Below are 15,312 nucleotides of genomic sequence, written 5' to 3'. Positions count from 1 at the left end.
ATGTTCTTTTTGATTTCAACAAATAAGAATTACAGGGAGGCACTGCAGAGAAAAAAGTGATTGTGGAACAATCCAAGTTCAACTTCCAAAAACTCAACACAAAGCTTCAAACGTTCTTCGAATGCCTTGATGAGTATATTGATGTGGGAACTCCGATCAAATTAGTTTTTAGCTCGAAGAACACTATTTTGCCGAAAAAGGTTTTTTTTTAATTTTTATCGAAATTATATCATACTTTTCAGATGTTCGACGTCAAAACCAAGTTGATTGATCCAGTTTACTACACATCACCATCGCCCTGCAACACGGACAGTGATTTTTCGGACAACACTCCGGATGACTATAAATCGTCTGATTTGAAGCAATTCTTCCTGCGAGAAAGCCTTGAATCAACATATCACGTAAAAGGTCTGCCGGGGCTCATCTATCTGGCTCGTCTTGTTCAAGAACGAGTCGCTGACGACGTTGAGAGGAATATTCCGTTTAGAGGACCTGGCATGGAGACTTGTAACCTTGTGGTATACATGACACCCATTCGCCGTCTCATGCTAAACTCTTTCGGCTTACGAATGCCAGATCGTTTGGACGATGTGATGCTATCTAAACATCAGAACGAGAAGTTTGAGCTGTGGTTTGATCGATTGTATCGAATGTTGTGCTATGGTCGTGGAGATTTGTGCAAATACGTAAGAATGAACAACGAGATAAACCATTGTAACCAAATTTTTACAGATAATTGACAAAATTTCATTGGGTCAAGGTCCTCCGAACAAAAAGTACGAAAAAATGGATATCACCTATCAGGCGCACATTATTCATAAACTGTATAAAAAGTGAGTGATTTTTTTTAGAATTAAAATAAAATTTTTCAATTCAGAATGATGTACATTGAAAATGGTAGAGAAGCTAAACTCGCTGTACAAGAGTTTATGGATATCGGGTTGGACATTGATCATGAACCATTCTCGAAGCAAGTCAAGATGGGACAATATGATAGGATGCTGTATGGAAATCCAAAACCATGGAATAAGGATAATTGGGTTGAAGCTTGCGATCAGTTCTTGAACTATTCAAACACAAAAGAGGATGTTCTTGTCTCATGCCAAGCGTCACTTTTGCTTATGAGAATGATTTTCCTTGGAGGTTACTCTCAAGACGTTGTGGATCATTTAATTACCATGGTTTGTATTTATATATGTAAATTTTTTGAACATATCAATAACGCTTCTAACACTTTCAGAATCTTCCCATGCGTGATAAACTATTGTTCATAATCAACCTGACGCCTCCTGACAACCTTGTCGAGAATATCGTAAAGATTTTCCACACTGTGCGCGGACTCGATCGCTTGCCATTTGTTGGACTCGGCTATCACGCTGACCCTCTGCGTGTACTTTTTGAAGAAGCCGTGGAAAGTGGTGACCCTCAACTTATTGCACACATTGTTCGCGTTGGTAGATGTTTGGATCGACGGTCCAGAGAACCAATGGTAGGTCGATGATTTAAAAATTGTGTTTGGTAGCCTGTTGAACAATTTTTTCTGTCAAAATTTCCATAATTCGGTCACTAAATTTGTCAGTTTTACTCCAAGGGAGTTAAATCAAGTTAAAATTGCAGATGACGGATTGTGGCTCGGATCATATTCAGAAACGTGACTTTGCAAATATCATGACCAAAGTTATTACCAACGGAAATGAGCGTAGACCATATGGAGCACCAACAATGGATGAAATGTTTCCCTTCAGATATGTTCGAAATCCCGATGGAAGTGATGTCGCCGAAACAACGTAGGAATAGTTAATTTTATGATTTTTTCTTGATGGTTGATTTATTCAGAGAGGAACTGGCTAACATCATGGAGTGCGAAGTAACAAGATACATGGCAATTCTTGAACTTACAAAAGGAGCGGCTGTGACCAAGGGTGATTTGGATCATAATCCAAAGTTCAACACGTATCCTCACAAGTTTTATGTGAGTTTCCCTAAAATTTTTAACTTTCACCATCTAATTTTCTTTTTTTTTTAGTTTGACGTTCTTTGTACCGGGTGCAAGATGAACGTGTCGAAAGGTCGCAACCTGGGTCGTTTGGGAAGAACACTGTGCGTCTCGACAATGCCACTTATTGAGCAGGACAAGGACAAAAAGAGATGGCCAAATGCGAAGACAATGTCGCCAAGGCTAACGTTTGAGAATTATATTGAAACTCTGGATCCCACCGAGAATAAGATGTTAATGGCAAAGGATATCGAGGAGGAGAAGACGGACATCACTGTGGTATGTGTTGATTAATTTAGGAGTTGAAAAAGCTGATTGTGCATTGGGCTTCACTATCAATCTAATCGCAATTTTAAGCCGAACAAGTCACAGTGAAGGGTAGACTTAGTCTATGTGAAAATAAATCTTCCAAAAGTAAATCTATTGGTTACTACTTGATGTAGAGCAGCATCCATCCGTGTACATCCGTTTACATCTCGTTTGAAAATATGTCAATTTTCAGCAAGTCCTTCCATCTCGATTCGGTTGCTTCCAATGTCGTTTCTCCTTACCGCGCTGCTGCGTCTGTATGTGCCCTTATTTGAATGACCACATGGACTTTGCGCTCAAAGATTACAATGAAAGCTTCTCGCAGTTCAGCATTTGCAATGTAAGTGCTTTGCACCAAAATTCTTACGGAAAATTAAATAAAACTTTAGATTTGCAATCATGGTGGACACGTGAACCATATAGCGACGTGGTTCGAAACGGAAAAGTATTGCCCGGTAGCCGGTTGCGACTGTCGTTGTCAACGATCGAAGCAGACAAAGCATTTGAAAGCAAGACTTCGTCGTCACATGCTTCTCTCTGCAAACATGCGTGCCAAATCTCATTTGTGCAATCCAGAATGTGCAATTGATGCGGATATTGATGAAGGTTATCTGCCAGATCCGGATTTGGCTCTATTAGATGACTAGTTTGTTTGAATTGTTTTACTACAAATTGTTATATGTTATTTTTGTTTTCCAATAATCCCAATATCAATTGTTCTTGTCACCTTAACTTGATTGTTTTTTTTTCCCAAATAATGAATGTATAAAGGGAAAATGTTTCATTCTTTATTCGTACAAACAAATGTTTAGCCGAACATTCAGTAGTAATAGTCATCGTGCCTATTCTCAATGTTGGATTCGAAAAATTATGGTGGGATTGCTGTTGGGTCAACACCGGCAGTTCTGAAATCAAACCATGTAAACAATTTTTTGATTGGAATTTCACAATGAACCACAGATTTTTTTCGCAATAAATTAAAAAAACTGTTTCAGTGTTTCAGAGCAAGTTGTGTCGTTTTGAATGTTTAAAATTCCCTCTCGAAATAAAAATCCAATTTTTCAAAAAAGATGAAGACAAATACTATTTAAGTTTCAGCTTATAGTTAAAAAAAAAACATCTTGAACTGAGCTTGAGAAAATATGTACATTATCAGATTTTGTTCAAAATATTAAGTTTAATTTCGGGGGTTTTTTAAACTTTTTTAAGCAACTTACGAATATTTGTTTTAACTTTTAGAAAAAAACGTATTTTTGTGAGAAAGTTTTGGTTTTTTAAGGAAAACATTGATTTTTTGGTCGAGAAAATGTCTAATTTTTGGCCTTTTTCTGCTGGATCTTGCGTATTTTTATTTGTTAACAAATTTGCTAATTTTTTTCTCTTTTTTAATCATAAACTGTGACATATTCGAAAACATTGATTTTCCAAAAAAAAATCTTACTGGCAAAGCTTCTCGTATAGAATATTTATTACATTCGTTTGCAAATTTGTAGCATTAACTGCATTTGGTAACCAATAATAATCGGGACCTTCGGGTCCTGCTTGCTTCACAAGAATCTGGTAGTACAAATCGGTACTCTGAAAAGAAAGGTTCTAGTTTCTCAAAAATGTATAAAAAACTAAAACGTTATCAGCACTATCGTAAAATGGAACGACAAAGTGATATGCATTTGTGGTGTTGAGTTTGAGCAAGGTTAAATAATCATCATCAGTGACGGGCGCTCTGAAAAACCAAATTTAAATTTTTGGTTAATTTGAAATGAAACTAACGCAGAACGAGGCATCCAAATGATAAACTTCGCAGTGTTAGTGTCGTTGAATCTGTTGCACGAACAATCGGCACTGTTAATGTTCTTGCTAATGACTTTGACATATCTTTAATTGAGCAAAAGTTGCAAATTAGTTCTGATTATCTTACTTATCGGTGAAGTTTGGCTGTAATTGGCTTCCGACGACTTGGAATGATAGCATCGAAGTGTATTGAGATGGACAAAATGTTGCTATTTTTGCAATGGCATCATAATACGGGAACGCCGTTAATGCAGTTCGTCCTAAATTAAAGTTAGGTATGCTTAAATAGGAAAATGCAAATATAATTTCCGGGCGATCTGTTATAATTTTGTAATTTGCTGCTCGGTTTTTTGCAAAAATTTCACAAAAACGGCTTTAATTTTAATATTTCTAACAAATTGCAACATTTGTTGAACTTTTAAGAAATATGTTGTGAACTTTCGCAACCTTTAATGGTTTTTGAAATAATTGTCTTTTTCAAAAGCCTGTGACTAAGTTTTTAAATGCACTATCACATGCTCGAACCCCGTCGATGATGAAAAATGAATGTTTCAAAAACAATTGTAAAATTAACCTAGGAAAACGAATTTTTTTGAGCGATCACTTTCAAAAAACTGATCAAAACTGACTGCAAATGAAAAATGACCAAAAAATTTTTAAAATTATTATGATATTTGGTCATTTTAGCAATATAGGAACGGTCTTCGATTATTGCCCCACAGACCTTTATTTTTCAAACACCTTCAATTCAATTTTCAAATACCTTACCGGTATAAAATTCTGGTAACTTATCCCCGCATCTGTTGTCATCATTTTCAATATAATTAAATCCAAGACGGAAATTGACAAGGAAATTATTCATCTGAAGTAAAAAAAAGGTATGAGGTTTCAACGGATGTGAGAATTGTATTTTTCAGTTTTGAAAATTTATATCTGATCGTTTTCTAAATTGCTGAAGAAAACAAAGCAAGTTAATACTCCTACATATGTTAGAATGTCAGCATTGAAAATTATTCGCAATTCATTAAAATGAAAACGTAAATTTTTGTGAATTGAAAAGAAAATATCCATACATACATCTAATAAAATAAAAATGTCTTGAATAATCGTTTCTTTTTTGAAAAGTTGTATTATAGTCAATAATTTTAGCAAGCTTCAAACAAGTTCTCTATTGATGCTGCTTTAAGTGTGAAAATGTACAGTTTTTTTTTGATTTTTACAAACTTACAATTGTGTTAACCTCTGGGTTTGACGAGTTGGATCTATCAATTGCAATTTTGATATTCGATTGCAGGCCGTACACACAACTAAGTTGATCCGCTAAAACAGTACAAATAGTCAGCTAAAATTTATCGATTTTCAACATACGTTTTGGAGGGAGCTCATTCGAACCCTGGGGTTGAGTGCTTTCATACATATCAGAAAGACCACTGTAATAATCTCTAGCAGTGGTTACGTCGGTACTGAATTTTTGAAGAGAAGTCACAATTGTCTGGTTGGCATTTTTTGCGAATGCAGAATATACAATCGCGCTGAAAATGATAATGTTGTTTTTTTTTATTAAAAGAGCTCATTAAATACCTCTTGTTGAAAACTTCTAAGCCTGCTGCAGTTGGATCCTCATCGCCCAGCCTGAAATTTTAACATTTCATAGGCTCCCGTTACTCAAAAAAATTGAGTAACTTACCCTATTTGAGTTGCATAAAAAATATTCATGCTTACAGAGTTTTTGAACTCTGTACCGTTTCTATTGTAACTTGCAAGAATCTTACTGAGCGCGCTGAAAGTATTCGCTACATTAGAACCCAAATGTAATATGATAACTCACTTGCTGACGCTAGCGGTTCTACTTGGGGTGGCTCTTAAACTCCAATACAGGGGTAGTTTGCTCATAATCATACTCTCATCTGAATATTGTTGGAAATCTTCAAATAGTAAACTTCCATTGTTCAATTGTAAACTTCCATTCAAATTATTGGTTAACATGATGTAATGGCTATAGCCAAATGTCTTGAAGTACTGTGCAATCGATTTCTGAAATGGAAAATACTGTATATCTTCTTTATAATAAACTCATACGAATGTCTGATTGAAAGCATAATCATCAGTTCCCATGCAGTCAATAATGAATGCAGCAGCTCGGACTTGTTTTGGAGCTGTTGTTGAAGGACTTGGTGACTGTGTAGTAACAGTGGAAACTATTGTTGATTGGCCTGAATGTAGGTTTAGTTACTCAGGTAAGTACATAATATTTATACTTGTGCTTGGAGCAACAGTTGACGTAGAAGGCAGCATAGTAGTTGAAGTTATCACGGAGACAGTAGACGAAGCTGGTTCTGATTCAAAAGCTGGAAATATTATTATGTGAATGGAAATTTTACTTTATTTTAACAAAAACAACTTTTAAAAGTTTTAGAAAGGGCAGAGTTATGTAGGTAGGTTTTCGCTTTGATAAATACTGAACTTTTATTTTTCGCAAATTTTATGTTGTTTTAGGCATCTGTAACAGGGGTGGGCGGCTAATTTTTCGGTCAATTTCAATTTTCGAGTATTTCAGCTAGTGTTCATGGAGCTATTTTCATAATTTTGTGTATGAACTGAAGAATAAGTATTGAACAATGAATAAATAAAACAAAATATTTTAATACAGCATTGTCTTTTTTTAACGACACATTTCTGTCCATTAGCCGTTAGCCGTCAGCCGTTAGCCGTTAGCCGATCGGCTAATGTGCTTCAAGGCAATGCAAAGGAAAACGTGTGAATTTTTGAAAGTTTTCATTTCTTTAATTTGTTGCTCAATACTTCTTCTTTAATTCATATACATAATTATGTAAATAGCTTCATGAAAACTAGCTGAGAAATTCGGAAATCGAAATTAGCCGAAAAATTAGCCGCCCACCCCTGATCTGTAACTTGCTTGAACACGTTTAATTTTCCTATTGAGTGACTTAAATATAATTTATCACAGCATAGTAACGATATATAATTGAAGTTATGGCATGTTTACGACTCACAGGGAGAAAATTCGGCACTAAGACTGATGTTCTAACCTCAGTTTTTGTAAAATAGAGGAAACGATTATGATAACAAAAATTTGAAAAATTAAACAGTTGAAACTATTTTTCACGGAACTGAATGAATTTCTTTACCAGTAATTTGTCAGTAATTTGTCCGTAATTAGGTGTGGATAATTTTCTTCTCAAAAAAATATGTTCTTACAATTTTTCCTACACTATGCCTACATAGGCAGATTTTGCCTAGACTCACATTCTTCACATCGAAGCCCATAGAATCTTACAGGACAACGACAAACCGACCCATCCCGAACACCTCCATTTACACAAGCCGGTTCAGTGCAATCAATTCCTCCGAAGTCAGCATTACAGGCACAGGTTGCCATTGGTGATCCATGTCCATGGCAGGAAGTATCATTATTTGCATAACCTGTGCAAAACAATTGCAATTTGAATTTCAAAAAATCAACATACTTGTTTTAAAGCATGTCAGCACAAATTGTTGAATCCTATTTGTCAAGGTGCTTGTTCTTGTGGTCAACTGAAAAAAAGCAATTTGTACATAGTTAGCAATTTTTTCTAATACCTGTGCCTGATATCCAATTGTTGTGCTTTGGGAGCAGACATCAAGAACGGTGAAGTGACTGTAAAAACAGGACGCACCACTTTTTCTTGTAAACAAAACTGTTGTTGCAGGTAAAACTGTTCCGTTACTGGCAATTTCTCCAAGTGTGAGATATGGGAAGTTTGATGGATCAGTTTTAGGAAGCTGTGAAAACGGCGCAGAATAGATATTCAATGTGTTTTGTTGGTTATATACTACTCCCGAGTTCAGGTTTTCATTTGATCCGTTAGCATTATCAATATTGAAACCATATGATGTCTGTAGGGTATATTTTTTTAAAGTTTGATCATTCAAATTTAAGATACCTTTAGATATCCGATGACTTCGATTGCGTAGTAACCGGTCGTGCCATTATTATTCACAATTAAGTTGATAGGTTCTATAAGTCAAAAGTTGTGGTTGCTTCGAAAATAGCTACAGGCTTACTTGTGGGGTCATAAGGGAGAAAGTATATAGTAGAATTGCCAACCTCGTTTCCATTTGTTGAAGGATCTGCAAAAATAAACAACTCAAACTTACTATTAGTTCATCATTCTCAACATACCTGAATAATTAATGCGACCTTCGTACACATGCACAAAAAGATTTGGTTTAGCGTTATCAAATGTGGAATCTGCTGGGATAGAAATTTGCGTAGAGTTGTAGAATTGACCTGTTTGGAACACATTGAACACTCGTTGTGGAGTGTTCACTTGGTATTGTAGTGATTGGAATAAGGGAACAACGTAGTATGTCAGGTACTGAAATTAGCATTTTTAACTGGATTTTGACTTTAATTTCGCTTACATTTTCGAAATCTTTCGCGCCATTTATCGCAATAGGAATTCCATTTCCGACTAGCGATAATGTTATAGAGTTTTGACTTTCAGTTCCCGAAGTTGACAACACTCGTACTTCGGCTCTTCTGACTGCCAAACGGATCAAAAAGTCAGGATCAATGGTGACATTGGAATTTGATGTGTATACAATTACAAATGCACGGTCGGTGAGCTGAAAAACATATTTTTGTAAATTTTTTTTAAAGACAGTGCAAAAACAATTTTTAATTGAAATAGTTTTGTCTCTGGTTTTTATATATGCGCACATTTTTTAAGAATGTCATATTTCCTCATAATTTCTCTTATCCATTGCAAATGTTCGATAAGTCATCCATACTTTATGGTTTATAGTTCTGGCAAACCTGATTATCTTTCAAAATTCTTCCAGTGCAATACTATCAGACCGCAAAAAAACTTCTATAGGAATTACAATTAACGGAACTTTAAATTGTAGAAAAACATTGACATTAAAAGTATCTACATGTCAAAAACACGATCGCTGCATTTCTCTACGTAATCTAACATTGCAAAACATACCTGATTGTCAAGTGCCAAATTCAGAGCCTTATACATATCACTTGCGGATGGTGCTGGTGAAGCCGTTGAACTTGGTGAAGTTGTGGTACCCGTCGGTGCACCTAATACCTCGGAGAGATGCTCACTGTTAGTTGTAGACTGAACAATTCTTGGAGCATTTCCATCGCCATCTATCGTAATAAGGATTAAAATTCTTTACATGAATACAACATGCACAATTTTGAAAATAAAATAAACCTACATAGAATGACAGTAATTGGCACTCCAGTTATTCCGGGTACCGTATTGCTTAGACTACTTGTTGATAATGCGTTGACATCAGCAACAATTACCAATGAACTCAGTTCAGAGCGATAGTCCGGAGATGTCGGAGCTCCAGCGCAAACAGAGGTACCTATAATAAAAATGTAGGAATGTTCAAACAGTATTTCACTTACTTGTTTCACAAAAATCTCCTTTGAAACTATCGAGACATGCACAAGTGTCATCAGTTTTCAGTGTACCTATAATTACACTCATAAACGTGGTGAACTAGGTTGGGTGTACCTCCATTCAAGCATTGCGGAGCTTGACAGTTAGTTCCTGTCCACTGTAATGGGCAAATGCATGAACCAGCATCCTAAAAGATCAGTATAAAATGATTGATTAATAATTGTTTTACTGTTAGATTTCCACCGTTGAGGCAGTCTCCTACATCTGCTCCAAGGCAAGTAATTGGGAAGGTTCTCGAAATCGTTTCACCGTTCAAAACTCTATCGATCTGAATATTTCTCATTGAAAATTGTAATAATAATGCGATTTCTAAAATTTTTATCAAATTCCCATAGCTGCATCTTTTTTGTCCAAAATTTAAAACTTGCCTTGAAATGATAGAGCCCACCGGAAATACTACAGGCCCAGGCGTAATTTTTTGTGTTTGCATAATATTTGCAGTCATTTAAAGCAGACGTAATATTTCCATTATAAATTGGCTGAAATTCAAACAATTTAATGTCAAACTGACTATCATCGCTTTTCCTACATTTGCTGGGTTTGTTGCATCACTGTATGTAATGGTAATTTTTGACCCGTCATCAAAAGATGAAGATGAATAGAACAATGGAGTGAATTTTCCTTAAAGTAAAAATAATTATTTCTCTTAACTTTCACTCATTCTTTCCAAATACCGTTATAAACCGCATCATTTCTCAGATTTCCGCTTGAATCCACAAATTTCAAACTGATGAAGTCACTGGTACTTGTAGTACTAGCCAACAAAACAGCGTTCGACTAAAACTGATAATTTTTTAAAAAACTTTAAAACTGAAAACTCACGTATTGAGAAAATCCGGAAGTAGCAAACAAAATAGGAATGTTAAACACACCAGCCTTTTCTGGAATAAGAGTGAATAATTGAAGTTCGCCAATTGTTGGTAGTTGTGTAACATTAATCCCGGTAACAGTTACCGATGCTAAAAGAAGAGGTTGTTTCGATAGAATTGAGAAACAATTAAATTGGTACCTGGCACCGGGCCATCTCCCAATGAATCCTCATTTGTTACAAGAAGAACATATTGTTGAGCAAGTAGATTGACATTATTCAACGCAACTCCAGGTCTTGGGTTTTCAGCATATGCTTTTGCGACAATGTCATTTGCAACGAGAAGTGGGAAGTATTGTGCAAAGAACTGGAATACAGTTGTTATATAACTTAAGTTATCACTTAGAATGTTATCAGAGATTCAATAAATTGACTTATTGCGACTCTTCAACAGCAGTATGTGAGGAATCAACCAACAAGTCCTGACAACTTGATCTCTCAAACTAGTAACGGCTTATGGGATCATTTTATCATCCACCAATTCTTCCCTGTGATTATTTGTATACGATCTCCCCTTATATGTTTTGCCTTGAAGACGTGAATGAATGATATATATATCAAATTTAGACTTTAAAAATTAGAACTGCACTGAAACTCCTTAGTTGAACCCCTAAATGTTTTCCATTTTTGAAAGAAAGTTCTTGAGTTGTACAAGGTAACACAGTTAGTTCGCATTATGATTTATTAGCGAGCGCAATGAACACTTCCCGATTGATTACTCAAGACGAAGTGAGCAACACAAAAACGACTGTATGTGTGTATATACATATGTAGATTAAAAATAACAAACCGTGCTCAAATCATCATAAGTGTTCACTCGAATCGCCACTCCTCCACTCGCAATCGCCAGTTTGTTCATGGCATAGTAAGTATCAGTGTAGTTGAAATACGTTTGAACAAAAAGAATGTATAGCTGAAACATATGTTCGTTAAAGATTAATTTTATTAATTAATTAATGTAACTTACTCGAGATCTTTGTTTTTCTAATGCACTTTTGATTTCGGTAGCATCGTTGTCGGTAATGGTAGACACGTTATAATTAATCACAAGCAGAATGTCTTAAAAACATGATCCTTAATATTTTTAATTACTCAGCGGGTTTTACCAGAATAGGCGTTCGCTCCTGCAATTGCTTGAGGCAGGAAATTTGTGACCTTGACAGGATCACTTGGATCATTGGGTCGTTGTTGTGATTTACTAGTAACATTCATAACTTTTGTTAAAAACGTTCCATAGTCAGAGCTTTGCTATAAAATTGATTTGTGAGTAAAAGTAATATGTATTTTATTTAAAGTATACCTCCGTTTGTGCAGTTTCGGAACATTTATTCAGAACAGCGAAAAAGTTTGCATATCGCTGTGGAGGAGCAGAGTTGACAAAAGGACTAAGCTGGTAGAAGATACTATTCTTGTTTCTGAAAACGTTATCCACGGAACTTCTGAAAATCTAAAATTAGCAAAGATCTAATTTAAAGTACATACTTCATCACATCAGTGTCTTTTGTGTTTTCAGCAAGAATAACAAAACTTCTTTGTCCAAATGTTTCTTGGCTCGCATTGGAACACGTGAAGTCTAAAAAACAAAGTGTGTTTATCATGACTACTGGTATAGTCTTATTAGTACCTTTCGCAAGGGATTGTCTATGTTCCAGATGGGCGATTCCGACTGTTTCTGACGAGATATTGTTGTATTTACTGCCTGCAAAAGTTAGTGTGGTCAAAAACCAAAAATAACAAAAAAACTGGATTTAAAATTCTTTTCCCCTAAACTTCGCAACTGAAAAAGCGGATAAAGTTTTTTTTTCTCATAGAATCACTTATTTTTAGAATGCTACTTTTTCTGTTTCTTTTTTTTTTTGGTCTGTTTTTGGTTACCTTACAGCTTGAATGTCATAGTTTAGACAACAATAATTTTTAAACTGTTTTATTAAAAAAAAAGAAAATTTGAAAATTCCTGTTCATATATTTTGTAAGTAAATATTTCACAAATTTACTTTTTAACTTAATTGATTTGAATAATTTAATATATAACAGATTTATTTGTTAGCTAACTTAAACACATGTTAAAAATTTACTTAATTTTGAAAATATCATAATTTTCCAACTAACTCCGTTATTTCTTATGATAACCGAACGTTTTGGACAAAAAAAATTTTTTGAACCACCGAATCAATTTCACTGACGCTGCTCCATATTCACAATTACATCTAAGACCAAGAATTTGTTCTCGTGCTGATATTTAAAATATTTTTTAAAGTTATACTCACTTGCATATGCTAAGCTTGCACAATAAATAGGGAAAGACACTGAACGTCGAGGATTATCAGCGGTGACTACCTGAAAACAAATGTTTATATTTTCTATTTCGTCAAAAAAAACTTACAGTTGCGACAGACGCCCCAACAGAATTGCAGGTTGCAGATGCTTGATAATTGAACTGACAACCAATCCGACATATGATGTCTGCTCCCAATGTAATTGAACCGGAAGTTCCAATGAACTTCATTCCGACTTCATTATCAAAGGCTTTACCTTGAGATTCCAAACGAACAACAAGAGTATACTTTGAGCCTGAATAAAATTTAAAATTGTAACCGAGGATTGATAATTAAAGTGTACCAATTACAGAAACACTGTACGCAGAATCGACAACAGAATTGTTTCTATCGTCATCACTTGTGAAAGCTGAATATGCTATAAGACCACCTGACGAATACACATAAACTGGTGTGTTTGGAAGCTGTCCAGATATGGACAAAACGTTGCCGTATGTTTCAGCCGACAATCTTTAAATAATTTTGCATTTCAACAATGTTTTTTTCATTGACTCACTTGTAAAGCTTCCAAAAATCAGTTTGACGAATCACTGGAGCACTGTTTGTATTGAATGTTAAGTCTGAAAAAAGGGAAATGTGAAAATTAAAAACCTAAGAACACGAGAGCTACCTTGACCATAGTTTGTTTGAGCAGCTACAAATAAATCCAAAGAATTATCGACAGGTAAGTTTTTAACGCTATCTGAAAATACTGTAGACACTTGTATTCCGGAAACCCAGTTTTTGAGAAGAGTGTTCACAATCTAAATTGCATACATAACGGCTCATATTTTTGGAGTTTTAGTTACGTCATATTGCTCGTTTGTCGGTTTTATGCTGGGAAGAATGTAGGTTCCAAACGTTGCAGAAGTAATGTTACTCAAGTATGCCAATCCACTATCGCTTGACAAAAAATCCGTGTTGTTGTAGACGATCACGTTGATCTAAAAAATTTTCCATTGGATAGACCAAATGTGGGTGATAATCCAAAATTTTCAAATCGGCTACAACCAATTTAAATTTTAATTGTTCTGGCACAGACTCAAATACTTACGTAATAAGTTGTAAGTAAGTCAGAAAAGTAATTTTCAGCTACCAACTTTGAAAAAAAAATCAAAATTTGCTAAAATGCAGCATTCCAAACTAAGTTTTGCCAATTTAAATTGTAGTACAATTTAAATTTAAAAAAAAATTATAATACAATTTAAATTTAATTAAATTCAACTTTTTAAATTGTATCAGTTGTCCTTTTTTCTATTCAAAAATTGTCAACTGAAAAATATTTTTAATCATTTTTATAGCGTTTATGGATCAACAAAAAAAAACAACTAGATACAAACCTGAATTCTTCGTGCAATTGAAGTAGCGATAATATCTTCAGCCATCGCGTCTGTTGCACTGCTCGGAATAACACCCATGTTGGTCACAACAAACACCTAGTGAGGTATTAATTGAAAATTCGAATTTCAATGTAGAACTTACTATTGAATTTGGGGGAGAGTTTTGAACAAGAGAATTAAGATTGTTAATATCGAGCTGTCCACAAGTAGTTGCATTTCCGTAATCATTTTGGCACGGGTCTGGGGTCAAATAATCTTGAACTTTTTCAGTACAAGTAGTAGTATTTTCAGATGGTGACTGAAATTATAAAGTTGTGACATTAAAATTGTATTTTATTAGACTAACCGATGTATAGCCTGCGTTATCGTAGTTGTAGTTAAAACTTCTCCAATAACCTTCTTTTTCGCAAAAAAGGTTTCCGATATTTCCAGTTTGCCATGTTTCTGCCATTTTCGTATTAAATGAGGCTAGAAGACTTATTGATTTTTCACTATTTGATGAGGAGTACGCTTGATTTGAACCAGGAACACATTTCACTGTAATAAAAATAATGTGAACATTATCATGAAAATTCAACTTTAAAAATGCAATCCTGGAAAGTTTACTGAAGAAAACCATATGAGTTTTTTTGCAAAAACTAACGTGCGCGCTTAGTTCAAAACAAATATAATTCAAATTTTAAAAAATCAGATAAGAAATTTTCTGTAAAACTTTTTGGGAAATTAACAGAACATCTAATTTCAAATAAAATGTCGAATAAACTATTTTCTGTCAAATACCACTTTTTTTCAGCTACACAATTTTTTAAACTTTGACTATCATATTTCAAGCTAATAATAAAACGTGGCTTTTAATTACCTGGCTCGCAATTGCGACCTAAAAACCCTGGAGGGCAAATGCACCGATCGACTTTATTGCTTGAGAATGATTGGCCGTCGAATCCAAAATTTCTGCATTTTCGTTTCAAACAAGAATTCGAATTATAATCTGCAGTACAAACGCAAGATCCATCTTTCAGAAATCCGTCATGTGAGCAGAACTGAACGCTTGCTGAAATTATTAAAATTTATCAGTGAATTTGAAATTTGCGGCTTTACCAGTGTCTTCAGTAAGCCAATGATTTGTATATTCTTCTGTTGCGGCTGATCTCCAACAAATGAAAAGAAGACCCAGAAGAAATTTGAGTTTCATACTGAAAAATTACGG

General features: G+C 34.7%; 2 protein-coding genes across 3 annotated transcripts in view; one reads left to right on the top strand and one right to left on the bottom strand.

The window, feature by feature from the left end:
- The window catches only part of F39C12.1 (GATOR2 complex protein MIO zinc-ribbon like domain-containing protein), an 18,328-nt gene extending 15,237 nt beyond the window's left edge, over positions 1-3,091 (top strand). Inside the window, exons 20-29 of the mRNA NM_001373285.2 lie at positions 36-200; positions 243-686; positions 733-833; positions 878-1,181; positions 1,241-1,489; positions 1,618-1,787; positions 1,837-1,972; positions 2,027-2,275; positions 2,499-2,645; positions 2,695-3,091. Coding sequence (NP_001360031.1) covers positions 36-200; positions 243-686; positions 733-833; positions 878-1,181; positions 1,241-1,489; positions 1,618-1,787; positions 1,837-1,972; positions 2,027-2,275; positions 2,499-2,645; positions 2,695-2,952 — 2,223 coding nt within the window. The 3' untranslated portion in view covers positions 2,953-3,091. The remainder of the gene's footprint in view (positions 1-35; positions 201-242; positions 687-732; positions 834-877; positions 1,182-1,240; positions 1,490-1,617; positions 1,788-1,836; positions 1,973-2,026; positions 2,276-2,498; positions 2,646-2,694) is intronic.
- kola-2 (EGF-like domain-containing protein) lies at positions 3,074-15,312 on the bottom strand. Of its 2 annotated transcripts, NM_001351880.3 has the most exons (47): positions 15,204-15,298; positions 14,965-15,156; positions 14,452-14,642; positions 14,248-14,403; positions 14,106-14,201; positions 13,575-13,709; positions 13,397-13,529; positions 13,283-13,346; positions 13,070-13,236; positions 12,834-13,021; positions 12,718-12,787; positions 12,075-12,149; positions 11,933-12,023; positions 11,751-11,889; positions 11,557-11,698; positions 11,418-11,509; positions 11,241-11,363; positions 10,592-10,757; positions 10,405-10,541; positions 10,257-10,359; positions 10,112-10,203; positions 9,951-10,061; positions 9,752-9,850; positions 9,637-9,709; positions 9,528-9,593; positions 9,332-9,484; positions 9,091-9,260; positions 8,522-8,725; positions 8,280-8,475; positions 8,162-8,227; positions 8,041-8,114; positions 7,697-7,993; positions 7,585-7,651; positions 7,364-7,540; positions 6,355-6,444; positions 6,176-6,309; positions 5,925-6,130; positions 5,784-5,876; positions 5,678-5,728; positions 5,465-5,628; positions 5,325-5,416; positions 4,865-4,958; positions 4,224-4,356; positions 4,076-4,180; positions 3,932-4,028; positions 3,747-3,883; positions 3,081-3,210 (listed from the first exon to the last, which is right to left on the bottom strand). In NM_001351880.3, the coding sequence occupies exons 1-47, from the start codon at positions 15,295-15,297 to the stop codon at positions 3,174-3,176; spliced, it is 5,832 nt and encodes a 1,943-aa protein (NP_001338800.1). In that variant the 5' UTR covers position 15,298; the 3' UTR covers positions 3,081-3,173. The 2 variants fall into 2 exon arrangements, with proteins under 2 accessions (NP_001367835.1, NP_001338800.1); NM_001380951.1 differs by having other exon boundaries at positions 3,074-3,210; positions 3,747-4,028; positions 15,204-15,312.

This window comes from Caenorhabditis elegans, chromosome X (assembly GCF_000002985.6).
Source record: "Caenorhabditis elegans chromosome X".
Classification (NCBI taxonomy): domain Eukaryota; kingdom Metazoa; phylum Nematoda; class Chromadorea; order Rhabditida; family Rhabditidae; genus Caenorhabditis; species Caenorhabditis elegans.
Note: the sequence above shows the minus strand (reverse complement) of the source record. Positions and strands in the feature narration are given on the sequence as shown.